Source organism: Chaetodon auriga, chromosome 6 (assembly GCF_051107435.1).
Source record: "Chaetodon auriga isolate fChaAug3 chromosome 6, fChaAug3.hap1, whole genome shotgun sequence".
Classification (NCBI taxonomy): Eukaryota; Metazoa; Chordata; class Actinopteri; order Chaetodontiformes; family Chaetodontidae; genus Chaetodon; species Chaetodon auriga.
In genome coordinates this window covers 2,890,355-2,915,362 of record NC_135079.1, presented here as the reverse complement: position 1 = coordinate 2,915,362, position 25,008 = coordinate 2,890,355, and the positions used below count along the sequence as shown (strand labels likewise).

At 44.9% G+C, this 25,008-nt stretch overlaps 1 protein-coding gene across 1 annotated transcript; it reads right to left on the bottom strand.

Moving 5' to 3' along the window:
- Positions 1–534: 534 nt before the first annotated feature.
- asz1 (ankyrin repeat, SAM and basic leucine zipper domain containing 1) lies at positions 535–22,422 on the bottom strand. The gene is made up of 13 exons (XM_076734081.1): positions 22,318–22,422; positions 20,951–21,053; positions 20,317–20,439; positions 16,510–16,621; positions 10,842–10,953; positions 10,487–10,621; positions 10,157–10,275; positions 8,424–8,496; positions 7,841–7,897; positions 7,133–7,245; positions 4,223–4,328; positions 3,678–3,791; positions 535–708 (listed from the first exon to the last, which is right to left on the bottom strand). The coding sequence occupies exons 1-13, from the start codon at positions 22,420–22,422 to the stop codon at positions 535–537; spliced, it is 1,446 nt and encodes a 481-aa protein (XP_076590196.1).
- Positions 22,423–25,008: the final 2,586 nt, after the last annotated feature.

Sequence of the window (25,008 nt, the reverse complement as noted above, 5' to 3'; positions counted from 1 at the left end):
GGTCAGGCCTGAAGACGCTGACTCTCACTGACCAGGGACGAAGCCTGTGAGGATGACGCTTCTGTCTGTGAGGATCAGAGCGTCGTAAAGGACCCGTCACTGTCACAGCACTCAGGTCTGGACACTTAAAGGAGAAGCTGGATGTCCCTCTGGTGTCTGTGGGGTGAGCATGCAGGAGTCAGGAGGCAGTTAAGTCAATAAGCAAGTCCATAACTTCAGGTCCTGATACTGTATTTTAAGTGCTTCATCATTCAGGTCAGGGTGAAAAACACTTCTGAAAACAACATTCTGATCTCAGTCTTACTTTGACTCCTTCTACGAAACTTTAATTTCGACCTAAAACGTATAAAAAAAACACTTAGAAGAATCCAGAACTAAACTCAGACGAGTCAGAGCAGAGCTAAAGTGTTACAGTCCAAATCGAAAACAGCCTGCGGCGTCGACCACGTCGGTCCTTTCAGAACTCGACTCATCGGCCACATCCCTCAAAACTAAACATCACCATGAGCTCTTCGAACATCTGACTGACGCGCTTCAGCACACGCTCCTGTGCATCCACAGGCAGACCTTGCCGCGGGCAGCTTTGCAGAGGAGCAGGATGAAGGCGGCTCCGAGCGCGCTCAGTGCGACTCCGGTCAGAGGCCGCGTCCTCCGGTTGCTGTGGGAACCGGGCCGAGGAGGCTGACAGCAGTCTTCGGCCTCGTTGATCTGAGGGAGGAGGAGGAGGAGATTCGCATGAGAAACCCGCGCACAATCCTGTGGGTAGAGCAACGTGACCTCGGGCAGGAAGCGGAAGGGCTGCAGGTCATTTCAACTTAATCCGGTCTGGATTACGGTAGTTTACTGGTTAGACGGTTTCAGGCCAGTTAAACCTCCACTGGGTGGGAAATATGGGCTCAGTTACGACTGGGTGGGAATCAAACGGAGACCAGCTCATTTGGAGGATGAGGGCACGTCTGGTCTCATCGCACCACCGCAGCATGACTCGAAAACCTGAGTCACCGAAGCCTCCTGAGCCAAATCCTGCAGGACTCATGAGCCGAGTGGGATCTCGGTCGTGGTCAAGTCACGGAGGAATAATGCTCCTCATAATAAACTGTGGAGTCAGAGGGTGACAGCGTCGCTCTGAATCCCCGTCACGTGAGAAAGTCTGAAGATGCCAGTTCAGCTTTCTTCTGGTAAATGTGACTTGGGAACTTGTGGTTTGGCCGTGAACCCACATTTCTACAACTTCCTGAATTCTGACAACGAGGACATTCTTGAAGCAGAAAGTGCCAGGAAGGTGTTATTCCCACAGGACGGAACTAACACACCCCCGATCCCAGAAAGGTTTGGACACTGTGGAGAACACAGAGAACAGCCCAGAGACAATGTGTTTAACCTCATCAGCTTCACTGATTTCTGTAAATATCTGCTTACAGTGAATCTGATGCAGCGACACGTTTCACAGACTGAAAGATCTGGAACGCTCCAAAAACACCTGTTTGGAACATTCCACAGGTAAACAGGCTCATTGGAAACAGGTGAGAGCATCACGACTGGGTATGAAAGGGGCGTCCTGGAAAGGCTCAGTCGATCACAGAGGATGACATCTAAATATAATCAATTTAACGATGAACTCGATCGAACTGTATTTGGAGTCTGATCATCTGATTGCGTGCAGGCCGAGAAATAACACACAGCTTCGCTGTAAACTCTCAAAACAAACTAAGTGCAGCAGAGATATTAACGTGTCCGAACCTCCGAAACAACCAGAACCTCTACAGGTGGGTGATACGGCTGCTTATCAATACTTAAGCCTCAACAGTTACTTCACTAAGTGCTGAAACTTCTGGAACTGAGCGCTAATCTTCCAGCCTGAGCTCTCTGGATGAAGAACATCCCGCCCACTGGAAGCTACTGGTCGTGTCACCGGCTCAACGACAGAAGGTGGTGCTACGATTGAGGCACCAGCATTTCGAGTCACACTTTTAAAGCCAGTGATGTGAATGAAATCCGTATGTGGCTCAGTGGCTCTGGCCTCTACGCTGCCACAGCATTTAATGTCACTGAACAGAGCTTTTAAAGCTTCACGACATACGTCAGTTTATTAAATGAGTCTGATACGAGAGCTGGGATTCATGTTCCTGCTGATTTACCAGGTGTCACACATTGAGCAGAGCCAACACTAGATGGCAGTGATGAGCACGATGACCCCTTCACACTCATTTTCACATGTTCTGTTTCATTTCTTCTTCAGGTTAATGTGAGAAAAACCAGAGGTTTGCTTTCAAAGAAGCACCAGAAACCACCAACGTGTGTCACAGCTGCTGTGATGTGAGAGCTCCAGCAGACGCACCGATAGTGTTTGTCATTCGAGAGCGTGTGTGTTCCAGCAGACACGCTTCCACAGATAAGGTCATAGTGTGTGTGTGTGTGTGTGTGTGTGTGTGTGTGTGTGTGTGTGTGTGTTTACAGTGTGTGCAGGGCCCTTCCTCCCTGGGCTGAGAGCCAACAGGTCCAAATGGGCTTCACTGGCCGTCAGATTCTTGTCTGACACAATCGAAGAACCTCTCCCGCACCCCAACCAACGCTATCAACACACACACACACACACACACACACACACACACACACACACACACACACACACACACACCTACCTACACTATAAACATACGCACACACCTCTATGTGCTAACCCACCTCCTTTGCTCTCCCCGTACCCCCGCCTCTACCCATCCCCTTTCTCCCTCCTTAAACTCCCTCACCCCGCCAACCTGCGTCCCCTCCTCGCTTCCCTCTGCCCCCACCCTCCCCTTCCCATCAGCCCCCTCATCCCTCCGCCTCATCGTCTGCGTGCTGACAGGTCGATGTCACAGCGGCGCTGACTTATGGGCTGTGAGGATTCTGCCCTGTCAGGAACGACTCTCTCCTCTTGGAATACAAATGAAAACACACACATGCACACACACACACACACACACACACACACACACACACACAGAGTCAGGTGCACACATGCAAGCACTCCCGCACATACCTGTCGGAGCTCGCCAGAATCCATACATGGCAACACGTAACACACACACTTTGTTCTGTTCATGTTTCTTTTAATCCTCAGTAGTAAGAGGGAAGCTCTGAGAGCCGTCAGCAGAGGAGGGAATTCAGATCGACGTCCACGAAGCATGAATGTGTTCGAATACTGAGGATGTGCCACCATCACGGTCAACACACGCATTTTTCAAAATAACTTATTTTGATTTTTAGTCATCGTTCTAATCTAATTTCCAGCTACATTTACTGTTTTTTAATTTACTTTTATTGCCATTATTAATACTAACTTTACTGTTAAGCAGTAGAATTTCCTGCCTCTGTTTTAAAACCAAATATGAGGCCAGAAATCCATTTTTTCTGCATGAGAGCTCTGCAGTTAAGGCTGTGTGTGGTGGGCCGTGCAGAAGCCTGTTGTTTACTCACTGCAAAGCTTGAAAAATAAATAAATACAGATTGTGAAGCTTAATACCGGTGGCCTTATAGTTAAGTGCAGCGCCTGCAAACAAACAGTTCGTCATTTTAGCATTTAGGTAAAATAAGATTTCAGGTGTCAGCTTCAGAGTTTTTAGAGGTATGAGCTCTTGTTATTTTGTGTGTGTGTGTGTGTGTGTGTGTGTGTGTGTGTGTGTGTGCGTGTTGACCTGGCACAGCAGAGTGCGGAGGCAGGTGACTTCCCTCTGCAGGTCTTTCGTCTGGATCACCAGCTGATTGCAGATGGCCTGCGCCTCCTTGTTCGAGTCCAGTGAGAAGACGAGCTACACGAGGACCAGAGAGACCAGGTTCTAGTTTATATCAAGCTGGATGGCAGGAGAGACAGAAAGACACGAGCAGACAGAGGACGCGCTCATGAAGACGCCTGGTGTCATTACAGTCAGAGACACTGGACAGCTGCCGGTGCTCAGCCTTCACTTTAAAAAAAGAAATATGCAAATGATGTTGTCTTTTCTATTTGTTATGCTTTTTTTTGTTTACTTGTTTCACCCTCTAAGAATTATTTACTCCATTTATTATTAAACCAACAAACCTTTATGCAAAATGTATTTTTTAATTCCAAATGAGGACAAAATGAGCTGCACCACATGTGCTCCAGCTGCCAAAACGTTAGCGAGCTAGCATGAAGTGGCAGCCAGTGCGTCACCTCCTGACTGGCAGTGAACCCTGAGGGGCCGCTGCAGGTGACATGTACCTGAGGGGCCTGGCAGGGGAAGCGGCTGATGACGTCCTGAATGGTCTCTGTCAGATAGCAGCACTGCTGCCTCACACTTATCAGGAAGTTATGAAACTCCTCACTCCTGCAAAACACACATGGCTGAAGGAGAATGTCTGATTGAAACATGGAAATATAATGCTTGAATTGTTTTAGCGTGTAGTTTTTATGAAAATAGTTGCACACGTACAGTTTTGTACATGTGCTGTACGCCAAATCTCGTCTGGTTCCTTCTTCTCAGATGTGTTTGTGTTTTTTTATCTTTGCAGACGGAGAACCTCTGGCTTTGTGACTGATGCTTCAGACAAAACAAGTCACTTGGAGGTGTGACCTGAACTTGTGGTGGGTATTATTCACAATTTCTTGACATCTTATACTAAACAACTGATCAGATCAATCACAGAAATAACCAGAGATTCGTCGATAATGGACATTATCATTAGTTTCAGCACTTTCAGCAATTCAGCATATGAAGCATATGACTGCGACGCATCGCTCATCTGCTTTTCTAGGCAAGCACATAATTCTGCTGGAGCTTTAACGCTGAGGTCAGCAGGTTTACCTTCTTAAAAAGTGAGCCCTGAGGAGATGTCCACGTAAGAAAAACAAGGCACGGCCTGCTGAAGATGCCCAGCAATGACAGGGCAGACAGATTGATAGTTTGGACCCAGCTTCGTGTTAACATTCTCCATGCGTTTTCCTGGAGACCACCTCACCAAACTCTATAGGAAACGGAGCAGGTGGCCAAGCCTTGTGCTCACCTCCTCCCCGCGCTAACCCATGCTGTCATCCCTCCCTGAAAACATCCACCTTAAATGATTAGTTATTTATATTCATCAGCCTCTCTGTCCCTATCTTCCCATCCCCTGCTCCGGTGGGATATTGATAGCTCTTATCTTAATGGTACATTTCCCTTGGTGAGGGGACTGGGCAGCCAGCCGTCCCGGCCCTCCTCACACTCTGTCAGAGGGGCGAGTAAACACTGTCAGTCAGCCTGTGCTGCACCCTCACCTCCCTTCTCCCGGCTGTTAGTTTATCTAGGGAGCAGAGAGTGATGATGGGCCCCCAGTGGGAAGATCGTTGAAGGAGCTGCAGATGGAAAGGACGTTATGTTATGTGGGAATACAGACGGAGGATGCATGCGTGCCGTTTTGTTGTGAACTTATTTATCCAGGGAAGATCAAGCGGGCATGCTGGCCTTTTCCAGGGACACCCACCGAGTGCCTTGCTCAGTGGTAGCTGCTGAGAGCGATGCACATTTGATTTCATGGAGGTGGCAGTGTGGGTAAGTTCCTCACACTCGGCCAATCTAAGCTGATCTACTTCAGGCATCATCAAACTAATGTTTACATTTTCCTGTCCCTCATGAAAAGTATCCTTGAGACCTAATAAGCATGTTGAATGCATTTCCTATATTTGGAAGAACATGAACCTACACCTTTAAATCAGCATTTGCGTCCCAGCAGCCTTTGTTCTTGTCCCACCAACAACCAGGATCTTAATTATATCTAGTTCATCCACAGCTGGTGCGGTTTGCCTCTGAGGAGATGTTTAATCACCCCAGCGACCTGCAGGAGAGCTGGGCAAAGCATCTCTTGACTTTTTTTAATACTGACTCATGTGGTCTGCCGGTTGGATTCAGGAGCTCTGAGAGTGCCCCTTCCACTGCCCACTATAATAATAAGTCCACAACCTGTTGTGAGATTCAGGAAAGCAGTGGCTGGTTAGTTCTGTGGGCTTCGTCTGATCAGGTCCACCTTTAGGTTCTCTGCCTTGAGATGACAGAGCTCAGACTGCTGATTTAATGGACAGACGGCCAAACGAGATTGACTGTTTTGGTTTCTGCACATCACAGTATTTCAGTTCATTAAAGTAAACTGAGGATTTGATCATTTCTGACATTAGAAATCACATTAGTGATGTAACATTTTATGACAATTACTCCTAACGCCTGACTTCCTTCCTTTTTTCCCACAGGCCCTGACATATGTTCCTTTTTTTTTTTTGTGAAATAAGGATCTGGAGGAGCTCTCCAGGAGGTCTGGCCCTGATTAAGCCTTCCATCCCTCTCATTAACGATCCCCTCTCTCTATTGGACTGTCTCTCATCCGGCAGGTGAGGGCGGGTGAAGCTCGCGAGCCCAGTTCTGCTGAGGATTCATGAAGTGATGGGGTGCGGTGCGATGGCTCTGTTTGGCCCCCGCCGCCGGCTCTCCTTTGCTCATTGCGACCTCCCGTCGTCTCTCACCTTACAAATCATTACAGCCGCGCTTAAACCATTACGCCCCGGCTCGGGGCTCGACTACAGAGATGGAGTGAGGGGATACAGAGCTCGGACAGTGAGATGCTCACGGGGCTGATGGACGACTTCCAGTGGAGGAGGACAGGCGGAGCATTACGAGGAGACGGAGGTGGGCTGGGTGTGGGGGAGGGTTTAAGGTGTGTGGCTGACAAGTGTTTAAATTGTTGCTGCTACGGTCATCTTGTTTCTGGCATCGTGCAGCGTTCGTGGAATACCTTTTCTTTGCAGCTGACATCTTATCAGACGTTTCTACTTGACTGGAACGAAGATTTTCAAATACTGTACAGATTCTCAAACACCTTCTGACACGTCCTCTGTCAGACACCACAGTCCACAATGATTTTCGGAATATTTCCACTGGATCGTAGATAAGACAGTTAAAGTGCGGAGAACGACGCCTCCGATCAGATTATAAATCATTCTAATCTCATAATAGTGCCTTCCTGATAAGGAATGCTCAAACTAAAGTTTTCCCTTGAACCCTCTGAAGGTTCTCAGACCTGAATCTGGGATTCTCAGGATCCTCTTCTCGCGAGTACATGTGCTGGTTGCCACAGGCCTGCTGGGCATTAAGACATGGTATCCTACCCACTGTACTTGGCTCCCAGCTGGCAGACCGTGTCTAAGTCCACTCTGTCCAGGTGTATCTGCTGCAAAGCATTCAGCAGCTTCTGCTGGTCCGCCGGGTCTGTGACACCGACCTGACAAATGGAGAAAAGCTGTTTGTCTTTCTTGTTGATTAAAATCTCCTAACTGTATGACTGTTCTTCAGCTGCTTCCACCAGGAAACCTCTGAAGCTTTATCATTCCTTACCGGGTTTGAAGTTAAACCCAAGGCACTTTTATTACTGCACTACTGGACGAAGTGAAAAACTCTTAATGCAAAGGTTTAATTTCTTGCACATTTGTCTGTAATTCACCGTTAAGTTTGTTTCATGTCTAGAAAACTTCTGGACAGGGATCCCACATTCAGGTCTGTCAGTTATAAAAGCAACACGTAACAGAAAAGTGAAATGTGGGCGAGGTGAAGTACACCAGCTGCGCTCATTTTACATGTATTTACCTCTTATGACAGATTTGAGGTCTACCCAAGTTTACAGAAATAGACTGTAGTTGACTGAAAGAATGATCCAAGAATAAACTGCCGACACACAGAATCAGTTTGACCTCTCACAACCTTCTTTCTACTGAACTTGTGGCCCAAACAGCGGAGACATCGGCAGCTACCCTCGTCTCTTTCTGGGTCACCCTGAAGGAAAAGAACTGACAGACAAACACGTTTCAGTCGTCCTCTACCTTCTCCAGGTCCTCCTTGTCCATGGTCAACAGGTGGCTCCAGGTGATGTCATTTTCCTGCAAGTGTGCGTGTGAAAAGCAGAGTAAGAAAAAGAAAACATCACTCAGCCTTTACCAAATCAAAACTTCTGTATCTGCGCCTGACTCCACCACCTGAAACAGATGTACCTGCATGAGGTTTGCTATGCGGTGACGACAGTCTACCTGCACCCATCAAACCCAGTCCTCATACATCAGACAGGGCCCAAAACCTGAGCTGACCCTTCTCATTTTAATTCGGACCAAGACAATCCAGTAGACTAGATCCTTTATGAAGCACCAAGTAAAATATGTAAACTAATCATCTCATGACATGTTCCTGAGCTCATAATCATCACTGTTAATAATGCAGCTGCGCTCATCACATCTGGGATCACCGTATCTCACCCGTAGATCTAATACTGTACTACGATGTTATCTCTTCTCACCATCTCAGCATCAGTGAGGTGAGAGAACAGACATCTCTCGCATTAAAAAAAGGCACCCTGCGTACAAAAACACACATACCTGAGAAATGTTATTCCAGCGTGCGATTGGTACTTACAGTCATGATGTCAGCGAGGTAGCCGAGATCAAGGCCGTGCAGGAGGAGCTCAAGTTCATCAAGCTTGGTTACGCTGAGGAGGGCAGAAAGTTCACCTTGACTCCTGAGGACTGTTGACTTATTCCACATTATGAACGCACGTGTGAGTCAGCTGGGACCAGAGCCGCACTGAGACTGCATGTATAGAGACGTCCTGAACAGCGCATGCTTTTAAAAATGCAAGTTTCAAGTTCGGTTAAAGACTTCACAGCGGCAAAACTCTTCTTTTCCGAAGTGTCCTTGAGCCCCAGTGCCCTGAACTGAACCTTTGACCTCCCCGTGGACATGGCTCAGAGGAAACACTCTCTTTTTCCTTTGGGGATCAAGTGGGTGCAAGCAAAATGTCCCTGAGCTCAGACCCATCAGAGTGACCGCAGTGTACACGCAGCTTCAGCCTGACTGTTTACGAACGAGCGTCTCCTCTCACAGCATTCAAAATATGTGAAATGCGTTACTTGTTTTTTAGTGTCTTTGTATCTGACGTGGGAGAAGGACGGCTCAAGTGTTTACAGGCTGTAACTCCTGGTGCCGGACATGCTGGAATACAATGTTTTTGGTTGATGATAACACTGCGGTTACTCTGATGTGTCTGAACTCAACGACACTTTGGTTGCGCCCACTTGATATGCGAAGGAAAAAAGGATGTTAAGATATCCAGGGCACCTCCCTCCCCCTTGCTGTACTGCGTTCTTTTATGTACTGCAGTATGCGTCGCTGAAAAACCAATCGCCCTCCGGGGACAAAATAACGCTGAGAGTTGAACATGCCCAGCTGTGCCTGAACCGACTAAACACTCATGCAAAAGGTTTATTATTGTTTATGTCTGGTCGAACAATGGTTCAACAACACCTGCTGCACAGGCACTGCCTCGGAGGAAATCCAACAGGGGGCGACAAGCACACAGGCTGCAGTGACTGATGGGACGCTGCTTTGACAACAGAGGAGCGGGCGAGTGTAAAGAAAAACAGTATGAACTCAGTGATGCGTTACAACTTCCTCTGTATAATCTTCACTAAACTGCTGACTAACAGTGACTCAGATGCTCTGTGATCCTTCTTCATGCAGAGAGGGTTCAGTTATGACCTGTTGTCTTAACCTGCAGTTCTGCTAAACATTCACTTTACAGAGATTCAGACATGGAGAGCAGCCCAGTACAACCATAACTTCAACTGTTAGTCACTGGGTAACAGCAGTATTGATACACACTTGTACACAGAATAACAGCACGGCAGGCCGGAAACCTTCAGAAACTGACTCTTGTCTCAAAATTACCTAACAACAGTGGTGCATTTGGATTTATTTTGGAGCTGAACTGACCAGGATGCACACTTTTTATGTCTCTGGCTGTGTGACAAAGTTTTCATATCTGAATATTCATGAAAAACACTGAAGCGTGAGTCTTGTTGGTCAAAGATGAGGCCTGACTCGTATAGGAAACGTGGGGCAGCTGCTCTGCAGATGTGCTGGACTGAACCGTTACTGGGCAGAGGAGTGAATAACATATTTCACGTAATCATTGGTAAGGTGTAGTGATGAAAAACATCAGTGATAATGTTGAGAATTTATGAAAAATGTCTATAGATAAGAAAAAAGCATGAACTACAAGCAGTCCCCCATCCTACTGCTGCCAAAGCTACAGGGGAAAAATACATAAAACCTAACCCAAACCCTGAAGGTGTCTCAGGTGGGCTTACCTTTCCTGAGAAGGTGGCGGTTCAGAATTAGTCTTGAGGAACTTTGAGAGGGTCTCCTCCATGGAGCTGAAGGCCTGGACAGGAGAGCCTTCGGGTGAAGAGGCCAGGATCTTACTTATCTGTGAAGAGACCCTGGTGTTATGACAGATTTAGCAGTTTCTTTAGACCGTAGTTCAGTCAGTAACATCAAACCGGATTAGCGTTAAAAATACTTTACAAGGCGAAAAGATTTGATACTCAGATTAATTAAACACTGCTCATTACTGAACCATCTCTATGCATTGGCTAAATTCAATGAAAAACTCCTGATACGCAGTGTCTGAAAGGCACCTGTGTGTGTCTGAACATCACCGCCAGGTCAGCAGGGCTCTTGCCAGTCTTGGTTTTGATGGTTTTGTCTGCTCCCAGCTGGAGGAGCTTTAGCACCGCCTCCTTCCTGCCATACTGCACCGCTACAGACAAAGCCTGACAGACAGTATTAGTCTTACTAATCAAACAGTAATATTTTTATGGTAATTAGTATCTTTATATCTGTCCGTAATGCACATATACACAGCTGATTTTTCTGTCCTGTATCCTCCTTATCTTGACGCTTCTATGCCAGTTTTTGCTTTTTAATACTTTGCTGGCTGTAATGACTTAATTTCCCCAGTTTATTGATATCTTATCACAAAATAAGACACACCGTGTATCCATTGACATCCTGAGCATTGACTTCTGCCCCATGGGAGACCAACAGGTTGATGACTTTGGAGTGGCCGTCCCTGGCTGCCCGCATCAGGCAGCTGATTTGAGACCTGAACACAAGGGAAAAGAAAGCAGAGATGAAGACGAAGAAAGAGGAAACACAGAACGGAAGGCAGGTACCGACTGCATAGGGATGGAGAGGTAGTTAATGAGTTAAGGAAAGGTTAGGACCAGAGCGAGGAGGTGGGAGAATGAGAAGTGGGAGGACGACAGGAAGCCAGACACACAAAGAGATTTAGGGTGAGATGAGGACACTGGAAAGAAAATGTGGCCCTGACTAAGCAAGAGTGATGATGAGGGTGCAGAGAAACCACCAGGGGGCAGCAGACACCAGATTATAGGCAGACACTCACTGTGACACCACTACTGTACAAAGACACTGATTCACTGACCGTTTCAGCTAAGACACAACACAAAGAATCACTGCTTACATGCAGCCAAGTCTTCACTGTGGTCTAAACCTCATGCATTCACATACTTCCTGTTTATGTTTTGACAATCTAATAACCACTGTAGGCTTGAAACAATGCTATCAAGCAGAGCTGAAACGATTAGAGAGAAAAATAAGTGATCATTTTGACCACTGAATGATTGTTCAAGTCCATTTTAAGCAGAACGCCAATCAGTCTCTGGTCCCAGCTCGTCCAGTGTGGGAAGTTGCTGCTTTTCTTTGTCTTAAGTCACAATAAACTGGATATCTTTGGGTTTTAGACATTTAGCTTCAGGGTTTATTCGATTTTCTGGCCAATTTAATCAATAATAAAAACAGTCATTACTTGCAGTCCTGGTAGGTGGCTTGGATTCATAGCAGTCACGATGCATTCATGTAGAGACCTAAAGCTCAGCACGAAACTAAAGTCAAACCTTCTCAAACACTCAATAACGAGCATCTGCGTTGTACTACCATCCCCTCATATCGTAGCCGCAAAGCTCAGTCACAGGGAGCGTATTTAGTTATTAATTTGCAAAGTGACAGTTGTTTGGAACACAGCAAACACACTGATCAGTAGCAAGGATGCAGGTTAGACTGCAGGAGTAGTATGAAGTGTTTCTATGGACGTTTAGTTTTTCTGCCTTCACCCTGGGTCGGATACAAATCTCAGAACCAGGTACAAAGTCTTCTGATAACCACATTGTCATCAACACATTCCTTTAGGCACAACAGTAAAGATTAGGGCTGCAACCACTGTTGCTTCTGTTGATTATTTTGGTGATTAATCAATCAGTTGTTCGGCCAATAAAATGTCAGAAAATGGTGAAAAGTGTTGATTAATTCTTCCTGAAGCCCAAGATGACGTCCTTAGATGTTTTGTTTTGTCCACAACCCAAAGACATTCAATTTACTGTCATAGAAGAGCAAAGAAACTAGAAAATATTCACATTTCAGAAGCTGGAATCAGAGATTTTTGAAGTGAATACTGACATCGTTGGTGATTCATTGATGAGTCTTTGCAGCTCTAATACGTGCAGTGATAATCGACTGCAGTGGTTACGGACAGTCGGCCTGTAATCACGCACAAGGACAACAATGTTTAACGAGTCCTTCCACAAGCAGCCAGCGTTAAATGGAGGACCTGGTGTTAACAGCTTTGACCTTTCTTAGTAATAGTCATTCCTATGTTGCCTTCATGTGTTTGCTTCTATCAGAACAAGGGCTGTATATAAATAACCTCTGTACTTGTGTATCTTATCACCTCTGACTCAAACACAGCGGGTGAGAAAAATACATCCATCAAAGTGGTGGGAAAGTCCGAGGACAATCCATCACTTAGCTTAATACTTTCACGGGAAACAGTTTGGAGTGTGTGTGAGAGAGAGAGAGAGCAACACAGCAAGACGGGAACAGGAGGCATTTAAAGAGACAATCCATAACTCACATGTACACAAAAGGGACAATCGCTCTCAAATTGATTGACAGGTCTTTAACACATTGACTGAATCCAAGGTAATGCTTTCTGTTGCAGCAAAAGTTTCAATATTTCTTGTAATCACTGGAAGAAACAAATAAAATACAGATCTGTGAAGGCTCAAAAACTTCAAATTATGTCCAAAAAGGTTCCTTTTTTAAAAGAAATAGTTCTATCAGCATTCACAAATTTTGGTTTTGACATCTGACACATTTCTAGTGTCATAGGGTACAACCATAAATGCCATTTACCAGCTAAGCTTCCATGCAAATGCATCTCAAATTGTGACCAAATTTTGAGAAAATTGGCAAAGAAAATTCCAATGAATGGCAGTTTCCATCCACTACCATTATGTGATTATTAGGAGTTCACTGGGATAAGCAGGGGACACCAGTTCTCCAGTCAGAAAACCATTATACCACAGCAGAAGAAGAGGGCACAACAAGATGACGGAATTAAAAGAGCGCCATCGAACCTCAAACGATGAAAAAAATGCCGAAACACAATGGAAATATGACATTTCTGTTTGTCTAATGCATTGCAGTGAGGAAAGTTACATCAGATCCGTGTGGAACAATGGGATGTTTCAATCCTACCTACACTAAAAAGGTGTTTCTCTCTCCCATTTAGCACATTACCTGTGTTTCAAAAAGGCTAACCCTTTTCTAATGTGATACTTCACAATGGGAAGCGGATGGAAACTGTAGTTGAGCCCTTTTTTGCTTTGTCACCCTGAGTTGAACTGTAGGTTGGTAACAGAAACATTGACTTTCGTATCGATAAATTATCTTGAACTGTGAATCTGTGGACCGTCTCGCAGTCGGCACAGCCACATCATCCCTCAACAAATTCAAAAGTTAATGTTCGATGTGAAGTCAAACAAAGGAGCCAGTGGTGTGACGTGGTTGATCATTTCGGGACATGACAGATAGTGTCATTTATTTCTGCTTTCCTGTCCTGAGCTACTGTATTTTCCCAAGGATGGTTTTGCTGTGAGACAGGTACCAAGGTCACGCACACACAGTTTCCGTGCGCTGTATGTGTGTCCTTCAGACTGTGAGATTTGGCCAGTCCCCAAACAGATGGCTGATCAATAAGCAGACAATTCAGAGTAAACATCGTTCCTGGCGGCAGGACAGCGAGAAGAATGACTTCCAGGAACACCTGACTCACAGTAGCAAGGTAAACACACAACAGACTAAAAACACTAAAAAACACTCTGCATCTCTACGCAGGCTCGCAAAGATCACGTCCAGATTGACTGAACGAATGAGCAATAGGTTTGGGCAATACGACGGTACACCGTATACTGTGCGATGGTAGAATTGAGATTTCTACAGCATTTCTCTCCTTTACCGTCTCTGCTTTAGATTTGAGGTGAGGCTATGGAGCAAATCAGGGCTGGATTCTCTCATGATCTTGCGAATCCAGCTGCCTCGCAAGGTCTCATGATTTGGGCAACAGGACTGCCTGTGTGACATGAGAGCAATAGCTGGCAGCGGTAATGCACCTCTAAGATGGTTCACCAACCGCCACAGAAGAAGAGACAAGAAAACAAGGAGTAGGAGAGTGAAAGCGTAAGATACAGAGCAGGACGCATCCCAACCAATCCAAGAGCAGAACATGTGGACTTGAGATTTTAGCGTTTTTGCTTTCAGACCAGCAAAGTGTTGAAGGATTCTAGTGCACAAAACAGACGGTTATGGAAGTCTAAGGTGGAATCCTCCTGTTGGGAGCTGAGAAGAAAAACATGTAAACGTATACCCAAAGTCAAAAGAATAAAAGCCAAATGTCTGGGAAGGACCCCTGTGCACATTCATGTGCAGCCTGGAGAAGCCTGTTCTGGCCTTAATGCGGCTACGGTCAACACAGTTCAGCACAATGAAGGCGAAAAAAAGGGACACATGGAGGCAATGGACCCCACATCGTGCTCCTGCAGGACTCTGCGAGGCGACAGACAATGCTTGTTTACAGAACGGCAGAGGGACGAGCAGCTGGTGTTAATCATTGGCTTGATATTCAGACGTAAGAGGCGATGAGGAGGAGGAGGAGGTTTATCCTCTGCACCCACACGAACCTCAGATTCTTCTTTTGCTCTGGATGTTGGAGGGTGTCGGCCCCTCCTCCTCACCGCCTCCCCTCATCTGCATCCTCCTGTGTCTTGTTACCTTGCTTCAAATATTTTGTCTGGGAAGGAACCAATCAATTTCCTAACGCTACAGCGTGTCCATGTGTGTCATCGGGGGGGTTTCAGGCGGTGTGTGTCGTGCATGTAACGGCACACTGGCAGTGACAGAGTGGCAGGGGATTAGGGAAAGCTAAACAAGAAAGCCACTGGGGGCTGAATCCTCCCTTTGACACGACAAAAATCCACATATGGTAACAGTAAAAGTGCTTCGAGAATAACCTCCTTTCATTCTTTTCCACAAGATGGAATTTTTCATGCTGCTCACCAGGACAGGAAACCAGTTTTCTATCCACTGGCTGCGATGGCTGATGGATCCCAAACCTCTCCCGTCACAGGTGCTCATCAGCAAAGGAAACCTCGAGGTTATGTTACCGTCAACGTGGTTGCTCCGGTGTGTTGGAGCAATTCTTCCATTTCGCTTCCAGTGTTACAAATTCATCAACCCACACAAACACAGAAACGTGTGTGTTTTGTGAGATCAATAGTTTTGATGGTATTTCATCCTGGAGAAGTGATTGTGGCCAGCTGCCATCTACCCCTGCACAGATGTGCCAATCACAGCTGGTCACGAGGATGGTGATGGCTGAACGGAAGTCAAAGTCGAGCGGATTGATTTGATGGCTCCTTCGATTTATGACGTTTTGAATCTGCTGTGATTTGGTGTGAACATACAGATCTAAAATGAGTTTTTTCCCCAGATGTTAAGTGTTTTCTGTTTGAAATTAAGCGATGTCTGGACGTATTGTTGAAACCACGTACTGTGCGCCCAGTGAAATCTTTACATTCCCGCTGCTGTGCTTGCCTCGTCTGTGTTTGTGTGGCCTGTCCTTTATGAGGTTGAGAGGAGGTCATGTGGTTCAGTTCCTGTCTATTTGGCAACACCACTTATGTTCTACAGCTACATACACCTGTATCGATCTGTGGCATGTGTGTCCATCCTGAGTTTTTAGTTATCTGAACCAAAGCCCTAAGGACACAGGCTGTCCTATGTTGTACAAACTGTAGGGTCCCTTAAGGCAAATTGTGATTTGTTATACTGGGCCTTGGCTTCACATTTGAACAAATTTAGCCTGGTTCTTTAATCCAGGGGCCAAGGCCACTTCTGACCCACAAATTACCGAGACCATGCTTGCTGGCTTGCATCCAAGCTTCCAAAAAAGCCTCTAAAATCCTCCTGCCCACCCCTTACACTCACTGTGTTTGTTTGTCTGTCTGTCTGATACCCGTCCGTACATGCACATGCCATAACAGGACATTCCAAACAAAACACACAAATATACACACACTGTATGGAGCACTGTGGTGCATAATGCTACCACATGGCAGCTAAACATAACGAGAACCATCAAAGGAAATTTGATCCAGCGTCTCGGTTTTTTCTCCCCTGTTCAAGTCTAGAGTGTTTTTATTTGGCCTACATCAATAGGGGTGTGACAGTGCGTACTGTGCTGAAAACCCTATAAACATCTTGACCTGAAACACATCTGTACATCCCCCCTTGGCCCCATCACCTGTCCACCATGTTGGGATCAGCTTTTCTGGACAGCAGGAGCTCCACACAGGAAGCAATTTTGTCTTCGCTTGCAGAGGCTAAGACGCTGGCCATGAGCACCGTCATGTGATCTGTGGACAAGAACACATTAGTGTGGAGTGCATCATCACAACCTTTTATCTGGCGCCAACATTTAGCTTAGCGGCCGTTATTAACAATCCCATTTAGAATAATCATAAAAGGTAATGAGCTGGCACTAGAGGAATTTTAGAAAAATGACCATAACAATGGATGTGCCTATTTTATCCTCTTTTGCTTGCAGCTTACACAGCCCTCAGACTGGGATAACTACAGACAAACACTGCAGCTGGCACCAAAATCCAGAGTGATGTACAAAAATGTAATGATGCAACTGGGCCAACCAGAAAACCATAAGCTGGTGTTTGTCCTCGTAGCTCCAAACCGTCTGTGTGAACAGACAAGTGCGCCTTCTGTTCTTCATTGTCCAATTTGAGGTTTGTTTTTGGAGCATGATGGAGTTTGGTTACTGTAGTTACCTTGTGGAAACAAATAAAAGGTATGAAATCCTCTGGTGATCATAGGTGCAGTGTTTAGCTAAACAAATTAGAGGACAGAGAAGTACCATTTTTTTCCCATCACAATGAAGTCATACATCATGCTGTAGTTAGGGGAGGAAAAGAAGCTGGACGATAGCCCAGTGATGGAGATGGATAGCCGTTTATCTGGCATCAGGAAGTGTGGCGGCCTTTATGGGACCCAGTGACTTCAGAAGACTTGTCTCCTGATCTCATCCTGATAAGACCGGCCTGGGACCCATGGCAATGCACTCAATTCCTGTTTTGTTCTGCCAATGCCTGAGTCGCCAACCTGAGTGTATCACAGTATGTATCTAAGTGTGTATTTATGTGTGTGTGTGCATACCTGGGCCTCTACATCTGTATGTGGGTTCCTGTGTCTCTGCGGCTGTGCATGTTTGGCTATATCTGTGTGCAAGAGTGTGTGTGTCTGTTTATATTATGTGTGCGTGGGTGTAAACCAGACAGCCTGGTTTGCGTCTAGAGAGGACTGGAGTAAATAAATCTGTGGCCTGAGAATTGGTGAGAGGGTACGATAGCAGCACGGTGACCGTTATCAATCACTCATGCATTCCTCAGCTCGGCCTCGCCGCTTTGACAAACGCCATCAGGACGTGACCACGCGTCATCCTTCTGTTTAATTGCTTCCTTCACCTGCCTCGAGCATCAGATGCCGAGACCTTGTGAAATCAGGCACACACACACAGTTTAACTGGACGTTCTGGACTGAGAATTAATTGACATCAGATATCAGCAGCACGACTGGCGCTGTGGTTCCAAACGTGTGTCCTGGGACGTCCAAGAGCTGCAGGAGGGTTTTCAATAAAACGTTTAAACGCACAGTAATTTATTGAATCTGCAGCTGAATGCAGAAAAAAAGATCAAGCTTACTTTCACCACTGTTAACCGGTTAGTCATGGTAAGAGTCTTATCTTGAATGCACAGGAAGTAATATTTCTCATTGTGTGTTGACGGTTTATTGTGGCTGCTGGTATGCATGATGTGGAAATTTTGAGGAAGTGCACAGACTGTTGTCAGGTGTATATTGCTAAGACGTGTAGACACATTCATTTAGATTTATATGCAGTATTTTTTGTCATGTTATTATATTCAATTTTCCTCCACGTCTCACTAAACAGAAATGGACACAGCAGAAAGCTACAGCTAAAATTTCACTTTCTTTCTTTTTGCAGTTTTTGCAGAAAAAGACATGTTACTGCAAGAAAATGTGGGTAAAGATGGGAGTTTGGTCCGGTGGCATTGCAGGATGTGGGCGAAACTCCAACCATGGATTGTGCAGTTGGCAGTAAGTCTGAGAGCAAGGTGAATAAAACAGAGTTGTTTCTCAAAGGTCTGTCAAGTTTCCAAAAAAACGTCGCTGGGGTGCCAAAACAGGAGTCACCAGCATCTCACTCACTCACTGCTCATAAATAAAACAATTTGCATAGGGGCATGTAAAAACTGGCTTTGGGTGAGAAGATTTCTGACTCAAAACACTGACGTTAAAGCCGACACAGACTGATCACTCACTGTGATTCAGTGGGAGTTGTCATTTAACCAAACTGCATTTTTCTCTAACTGCAGTTTTTACTCCAGGATTCATAGTTTTATGTGTATTTAACTGCAGACTTGTTAACATGGAAGAGCTCTTCCCCGTGCTTATTTTACCCAGACTGACCTCGATCCAACAGATGCCTTCAATTTCTCTTGCTTTGGGATGAGGGTGCAACGTGCGTAAACTAAAAACAACTCAAAGGATCAGCGGTGTGTGCTGCACGAGTTCCTCTTTGGCGTCATCACCATTAAGTAATGTCAGATGAAGAGTATTGGTGCAGAGGCCCGATTGGTCCCCTGGCCTTTGGCTGTAACAGGTGAGGAAATTGAAAAAAGGTGCCACAGGGAAGGACAGCTCGACACCAACGCAACCAGATTGTCAGGAGGATTAGGTATGGCTGTTTGATGTCCAAGCCTGGAAGGCAGCAATGAAATGGTGTTTCCTCATCAACCTGCTGTACCTGCCCTCGTTCTAGTCTTACCGGTGAGGGATCACTGAGAGATCAGTGGAGCCTACAGTTCACGATAATACCGATGCAAAATAGAATGAATTTCAGTCATTCCTGCTTTTATCTGTGTTTCTATGTTTTAAATTTTGTTATATGTAACATCTAAATGGAAAACCTTTGAAAATATGTTTTATCTGCCTTGACAAAACAATACAAACCAGCTTGTCTTGTTACTCATTAAATCAGTGGTGTGGTCGCTGACGGCACATTTTCAGGTGATGGGAAAGATTTGTTGTGTTTCCCGTCTTGTTTGGCATCAACTGACACGGTTTTAGCGCTTCACTGGAGCTCCTGAGCCGTCCAAACCACTTCCATTCAACTGATGTCATGTTTTGGTCAACACTATCCTCAGCGTTGGAGGATAACGCGAATTCATTTTCAGCACTTAAGCATAACGAGCTCCGCTGTGTAAAACACACCGGGTGTGGATTAACAGGAGGCAGCAGGTTGCAGCGGGCAGAGCCACCAAAGACGATTTCTGCATTTCTTTTCTGCGCTCTGCTTCTTCAGCAGGTGTTTGTTCAACTGATCGTCCGGTCTCCTTTTCGTTGCACTTGTGAGTAATGTGCAATGAGCACTGTGGTTGACATATATCCTAAAGTTTGTTTCACGTCCGCTCAGTGTGTGGAGGAGCTCAGCTCGGCCTTCATGCAAACAGGAAGTGACACGGTGAGCAGAGACACACAGGCAGCAGAGCAAAGTGACTGGCTGTTGTCACGTTTATTCTGCTCTGTGATAGGCTGTTAAATCTGTCCATATTGAGTAAAAAACCTCCAGAGAAGTAAATGAGGCTGTGCATCAAAATGCTGTAAAAGACACAGATGACCTCTGACAGTTTTCTCTCTACAACACCTCTGTCTTACCTCCCAGCTTAATGCAGTCAGTCCTGACAGCCCAACATGGTACTTGAGGACATGACCTTGGAAAGTGTCGGCTACCATTATACTACAAAGTAAACAAATAAATAATAGAGATCTTGTCTTTATTCAAATGCAAGGTAACCGTCCAGAGGTACCATATCCGGAGGTGGTCATTTTTAAGGTTAGGATTTCTAGCAGTGTCATTGTCCCCATTTTTGGACTAGATTTTCCATGATTTTATTGAGAGTGAGGTCTGGTTAGACAAGATAAACCCTGACTCAAACACAGTGATTCGTATCGGTCTGACCTTTGCTGAAGTTGGCACTGGCCCCTCTGTCCAATAGCAGTTTGGCCAGGTTGTAATTAGCCGTGCAGACAGCATACATCAGAGGAGTCCAATCATAGCCAAGCCTGGTCTCTACGTCCATGCCTGTCCACACCAAAAGGATCAAATTAAGTGAGGCTATGAAATGATTAAATAAAAAGCAAATCTGTGCCTAATGCCCTCCAGCACACACATACATACACAAAACACATCCTGCTTTTTTTTTTTTTTTTAAATACTTCCTTGCTCAGACTTTTGTTTTTCCTATCCCGCCTGATTTCGGCAAATCACTTTCTGATAAAACTGTTATTGTTAGGGTGAGAAATCACCACCAGCTGTTTGACAAATGTGGGTAAATTTCAAGAATTAGCATTCAGACACCCTTTTCTACAATGCTGCCTACATACTACATGCAAGAACCCTGATTATTAGACAACAGGCCTCATGCAAGAACATTATCTTATTCTTATCTTAAACCTCTCTTACTTAGGCAGACAGGAGATGGGGAGACAGAGGGAGAGGTATGACATGCACCAAAGGTCGCACATTGGAATCAATTCTTACATGAGGCATAATATATTTCAATTGCATTTAAAGCAAACTATGAAGTACTTGCCATTGTCCAACAGCCACTCAACAGTCCCAATGTCTCCTTGACTGATGGCTGTTTTCATTGTGGACATATTGTCTTCTGTGTGTGTTGGACCAGCATCCAGATCCTGTGACAACGGGGAAGAATCAGGGTGAATTCACAAAAAAAAAAAAAACCCCAACTCAAAGAGAGAATAGAAAACAAATGACTCCAAAATAAGATTCATTATATGGACCCTGTGCCACCTGTGTGAGTGACGCTAGAGCAATATAGAAAGGACTATTATCTGAATTTGTACACATTTTCAGCAGAAATTTTCAGGCCATTAGGTGAAGGCAGCGATGACAGGTAACTGAATTTTTCAGGTGTCCGACATGAACGCAAATGTAAATTTGTGCAAGCATATTACACTACTTATACTACAGGTGTTATGTCTGGACTCCACAGTACAAACTAATAGTACACAGTAAGTACTGTGCACTACTCCTAAGACTGTCAATGTAAATATTTTCAGGGTGCAATTAACAATTTTCAGTATCAGTTCATCTGCTCATTACTGACCATGATTAACTGTTCACAAAATAGCTCTATCTTGTTTTTCAATCAATAAATTGGATGATAATTTTAGCTCAAAAGGATAAAAATGCACCTGCACATGGCAACAAAGCTAAATCCTTTTTTTTTTTTTTTAAAGGATTTACTACTTTTTCCATTTACTTTTCATTTTACATTTCACTTTTACATCCTGGGGCAACGGTGTCCAAAATAACCCCATGCTGATGTTTGTGGGCTCCGTAGGACACAGACACAAGTACGTCAATGAATCAAGAAGAATGGGAGGAGCGTCATGAAAGGATTCTTTACGGCTAACGTAGCTCTGATTTCTGATCTTCCACATTCAAATTCACATGGAAACCAGAAATGACTCTATAGTCAAGCTTTTAAGATTATTTTTCTGTGTTAAGACATTAACTTAGACCTTGGCAGAACTAGCTGAATCATTTCAAACAGACTTCTTGACATAAGAACACACTAAAAAGACCTCTGTTTAGCCACATCTGTGTTCATTTGGCTGCACAAGGCTTCGACACCGCGAATGCAGATCACGGTGAAGGGTGGAAGGGCGGCACACTGCCGCAAAGTTCGCCTTTCTCACCATTTTCACCACGCAAATAAACTGAAACTTGGGGCCCCTGTTTCCCCTTTGCCGCAAAACAAGAAATACAGCGGAGTGTTAGCTAGCGAACGTTAACGTCACCGAAAATACACCCTAAAACTAGCTTGTTAGCTACTAGTGAGCCGCAGTTATTTGGCGGCTGTTAACTGACTTTATTGCCTAGTTCTAGTAAGTTTGGCATTAAAAGTTTAGATAAAAGGTTTCACAAATAAACCTTGATGCAAGAAGCATTTTTATCCAAACGCCCAATGTCCCACTCATCACAGCTGCCGTCGCTTTCATGTCCAGCCGGGAAGGCGTAATCCAGGACGCTGTCCATGGTTTGGTTTAGCGGTTAACTACCGTAGCCGTACAGAACCCTGAAGAGGCGTTCCCGATGGGCCTAACTGCAGCCCGCGGGTGGGCGGAGTTTGACACGAAGCCACGCTAACCAGAGTACCGACCGACCGTACAGCGTGTCTGCCTGTCTGTGGTAGAAAGAGTTCGATCTATAAATCACCGGCTGTGACAAGGTTAAACACCAACATTTGCTACATAGCTAAAATTAGCCTATAAACATTTCACACATTGTTCTGAATGCTTAGCGTTACATGAAACTGACTATAAAGCGGTGAACGCTATCGTACATTAGCTAGCTAGCAAGCTAATATCGTTGGCTAGCCGGCTTGCTAAGTTACACTGCAGCCAAGTAATTAGCTGTAAATGCCTCTATGCTAACTTCTGCTAGCTAAGTACGTAGCACTAGCGTTTATTTTTCTGTTCGTTAATGTTGATGCTTATGTCTTGTTTGTCCAGAAGCTACTCTGAAAAAGGAAGAGGGGAACTTCAGAAAATACAATTCATTCACTGGCGTCTGCAGGTACTTCTGAGGTTGTTGCTACGGCAGGTGAGTGTTTTGGGTGCACTGTTCGGTTCACATTTGAATATTTTCCAATAAAACGCTTAAAAACGTGCCACTAATGGATTGGTGTCCTCCCTATCATGCCGACTGAAAGTATTAAATGTGTAGTTAGTGGATCAAGGCCTTTTTAAAGCTTCTGCAGCCCACCCACACACAGGTGAGGCTGATTAGACCTTGTGGGGCTGTGGGTGTTCAGACTGCTTGATTGACATGTCCCTCACTTACCTGTCTGTTTTTTTTTTCCCTCCATCTCTTACTGTCCTAATTCAGCACATATCTAATAGAAATGATAAATCAGTTGTCTCAGTTATTAACTCTTGTTCTTACTGAAGCTTAAAGGCCATTATTATCTGTAACGCCATGTATTTGGCCTAAAATCTTACCTGGCTGCAGAGGCGGTAAATGTCCAGTAGAGGTCCCTCTTTCCTCAAGGCAAAGGCAAATGGCCATTGTGCTCCTCAGCAATAGACTCAAACTTAAGCGAAGTTAGAAGAAACAGTCTGACTTCATGTGATTCTCTTCATCCATCAGCTCTGTTAGAAAGCTCAGGCTCACTTTTAATTACAAGATATGAATAAACTTTTAAGAAACAGGACAGAGAGGCAGAAGTCTAAATTCATTCGATCCCTCAATAACCCAGCTGTGGGTAGGATTTTGGGAGATGGGGAGAAAGTGTTCTGCTCAGTTTTAGCAACAAGGATTGATTCTTCTATTTCATTTTATGGTTTTGATTAAATATTTAGTGTATTCAGAATTTTTGTAGGCACTTAACTTTTATTGAAGCTGAAATTTGCACTTTACCAGAGCCTTCCTTTGTCGTATTCATCTTTTTTTTTTTGGTGTGTTTTCAAATATAACAACAACCTGGATCGTCATATTTAATGTTCTGATTCATGTTAACCCTACAGATCAGTTCAGCAATATTAATCTGATTTTGCATTGATTAAGCACACGAGTGTGTGCTCGTTTTTGTGTTTTCACTGAAACTGGTGGAGTTGCAGGTCAGCATGACGCCGGCTCTCTTGACCATCATGTACATCTTCTCCCATCATACTGTAAGACTATCAGACACCTCACAGGATTATCACTTCACCTGGTTCCTCATACAGCTCGGCTGCCTCGCTGCCTCACAGTCAAACAGCTGATCGTGATGGGGACCAATATGAGCTTAATGTACATTTCTTCATCAGATTCACCCAGCCTGTGTCTCAGTGCAGCCGAAGTGCTGACTGAAGACATAGTTCGTGTGCTGACATCCTCAGTAACCGACCGTCTTCACGTTTTATCGCTGTTCCCTTGTGGAATGTCTGGAGGTTTTGATCCTCCCTCTCCTGAAACTGTGTGTGTAGCCTGAAACTGATAAAAAAAAAAAAAAAAAAGAACAGTTTCAAGTTCAAGTCTTAGATGTCCCAAACTGTTTCTGCTGTTTTGTGAATGATAGTGCTGCAGCTGACTGGAGCGAAATAAAAAGCCACAGCTCAGCATTCAGAAACAGTTCGGTCGACCTGCAGCAGCTCCTGGGACGTTTGACTGTCGTGTACATGACACCACCTCTTGTTTCCCTTCACAAATGAGGCGTCTAATTATTTTCTGTTTGTTTGGGACCGTAGGCTTCTACAGATCAAGGTTTTTCAAAGCTGCACGTATTATCTCCACATATCAGTGATTTGAAGATTGGGGTTGCAGAGTGAGATAGAAGCATTCATTTATCATGTAGCTTTACATATTTAAACTACAAAAGGGAGTTTATTGAAGAAGGTTGACTTCCTCTGAATGAAACTGAAGTGGAAAAATATTCCATATGGAGCTCTGGACTCCCTTTGTTCAAGCATTGCCTGGTGTTGTATATGGATGAATATCTGAAGTGGCCTCATTCGGATCAGCTGGCCTTACCTCTCCAGCTTGTTGCCACAATATGCAACCTGAGGCTCATCGGCGTGGAAATGACGTGTGTCTCCGCAAGTTTTGGCGAGCCCATAAAGGATGGACTGTCCTCTCACTGTC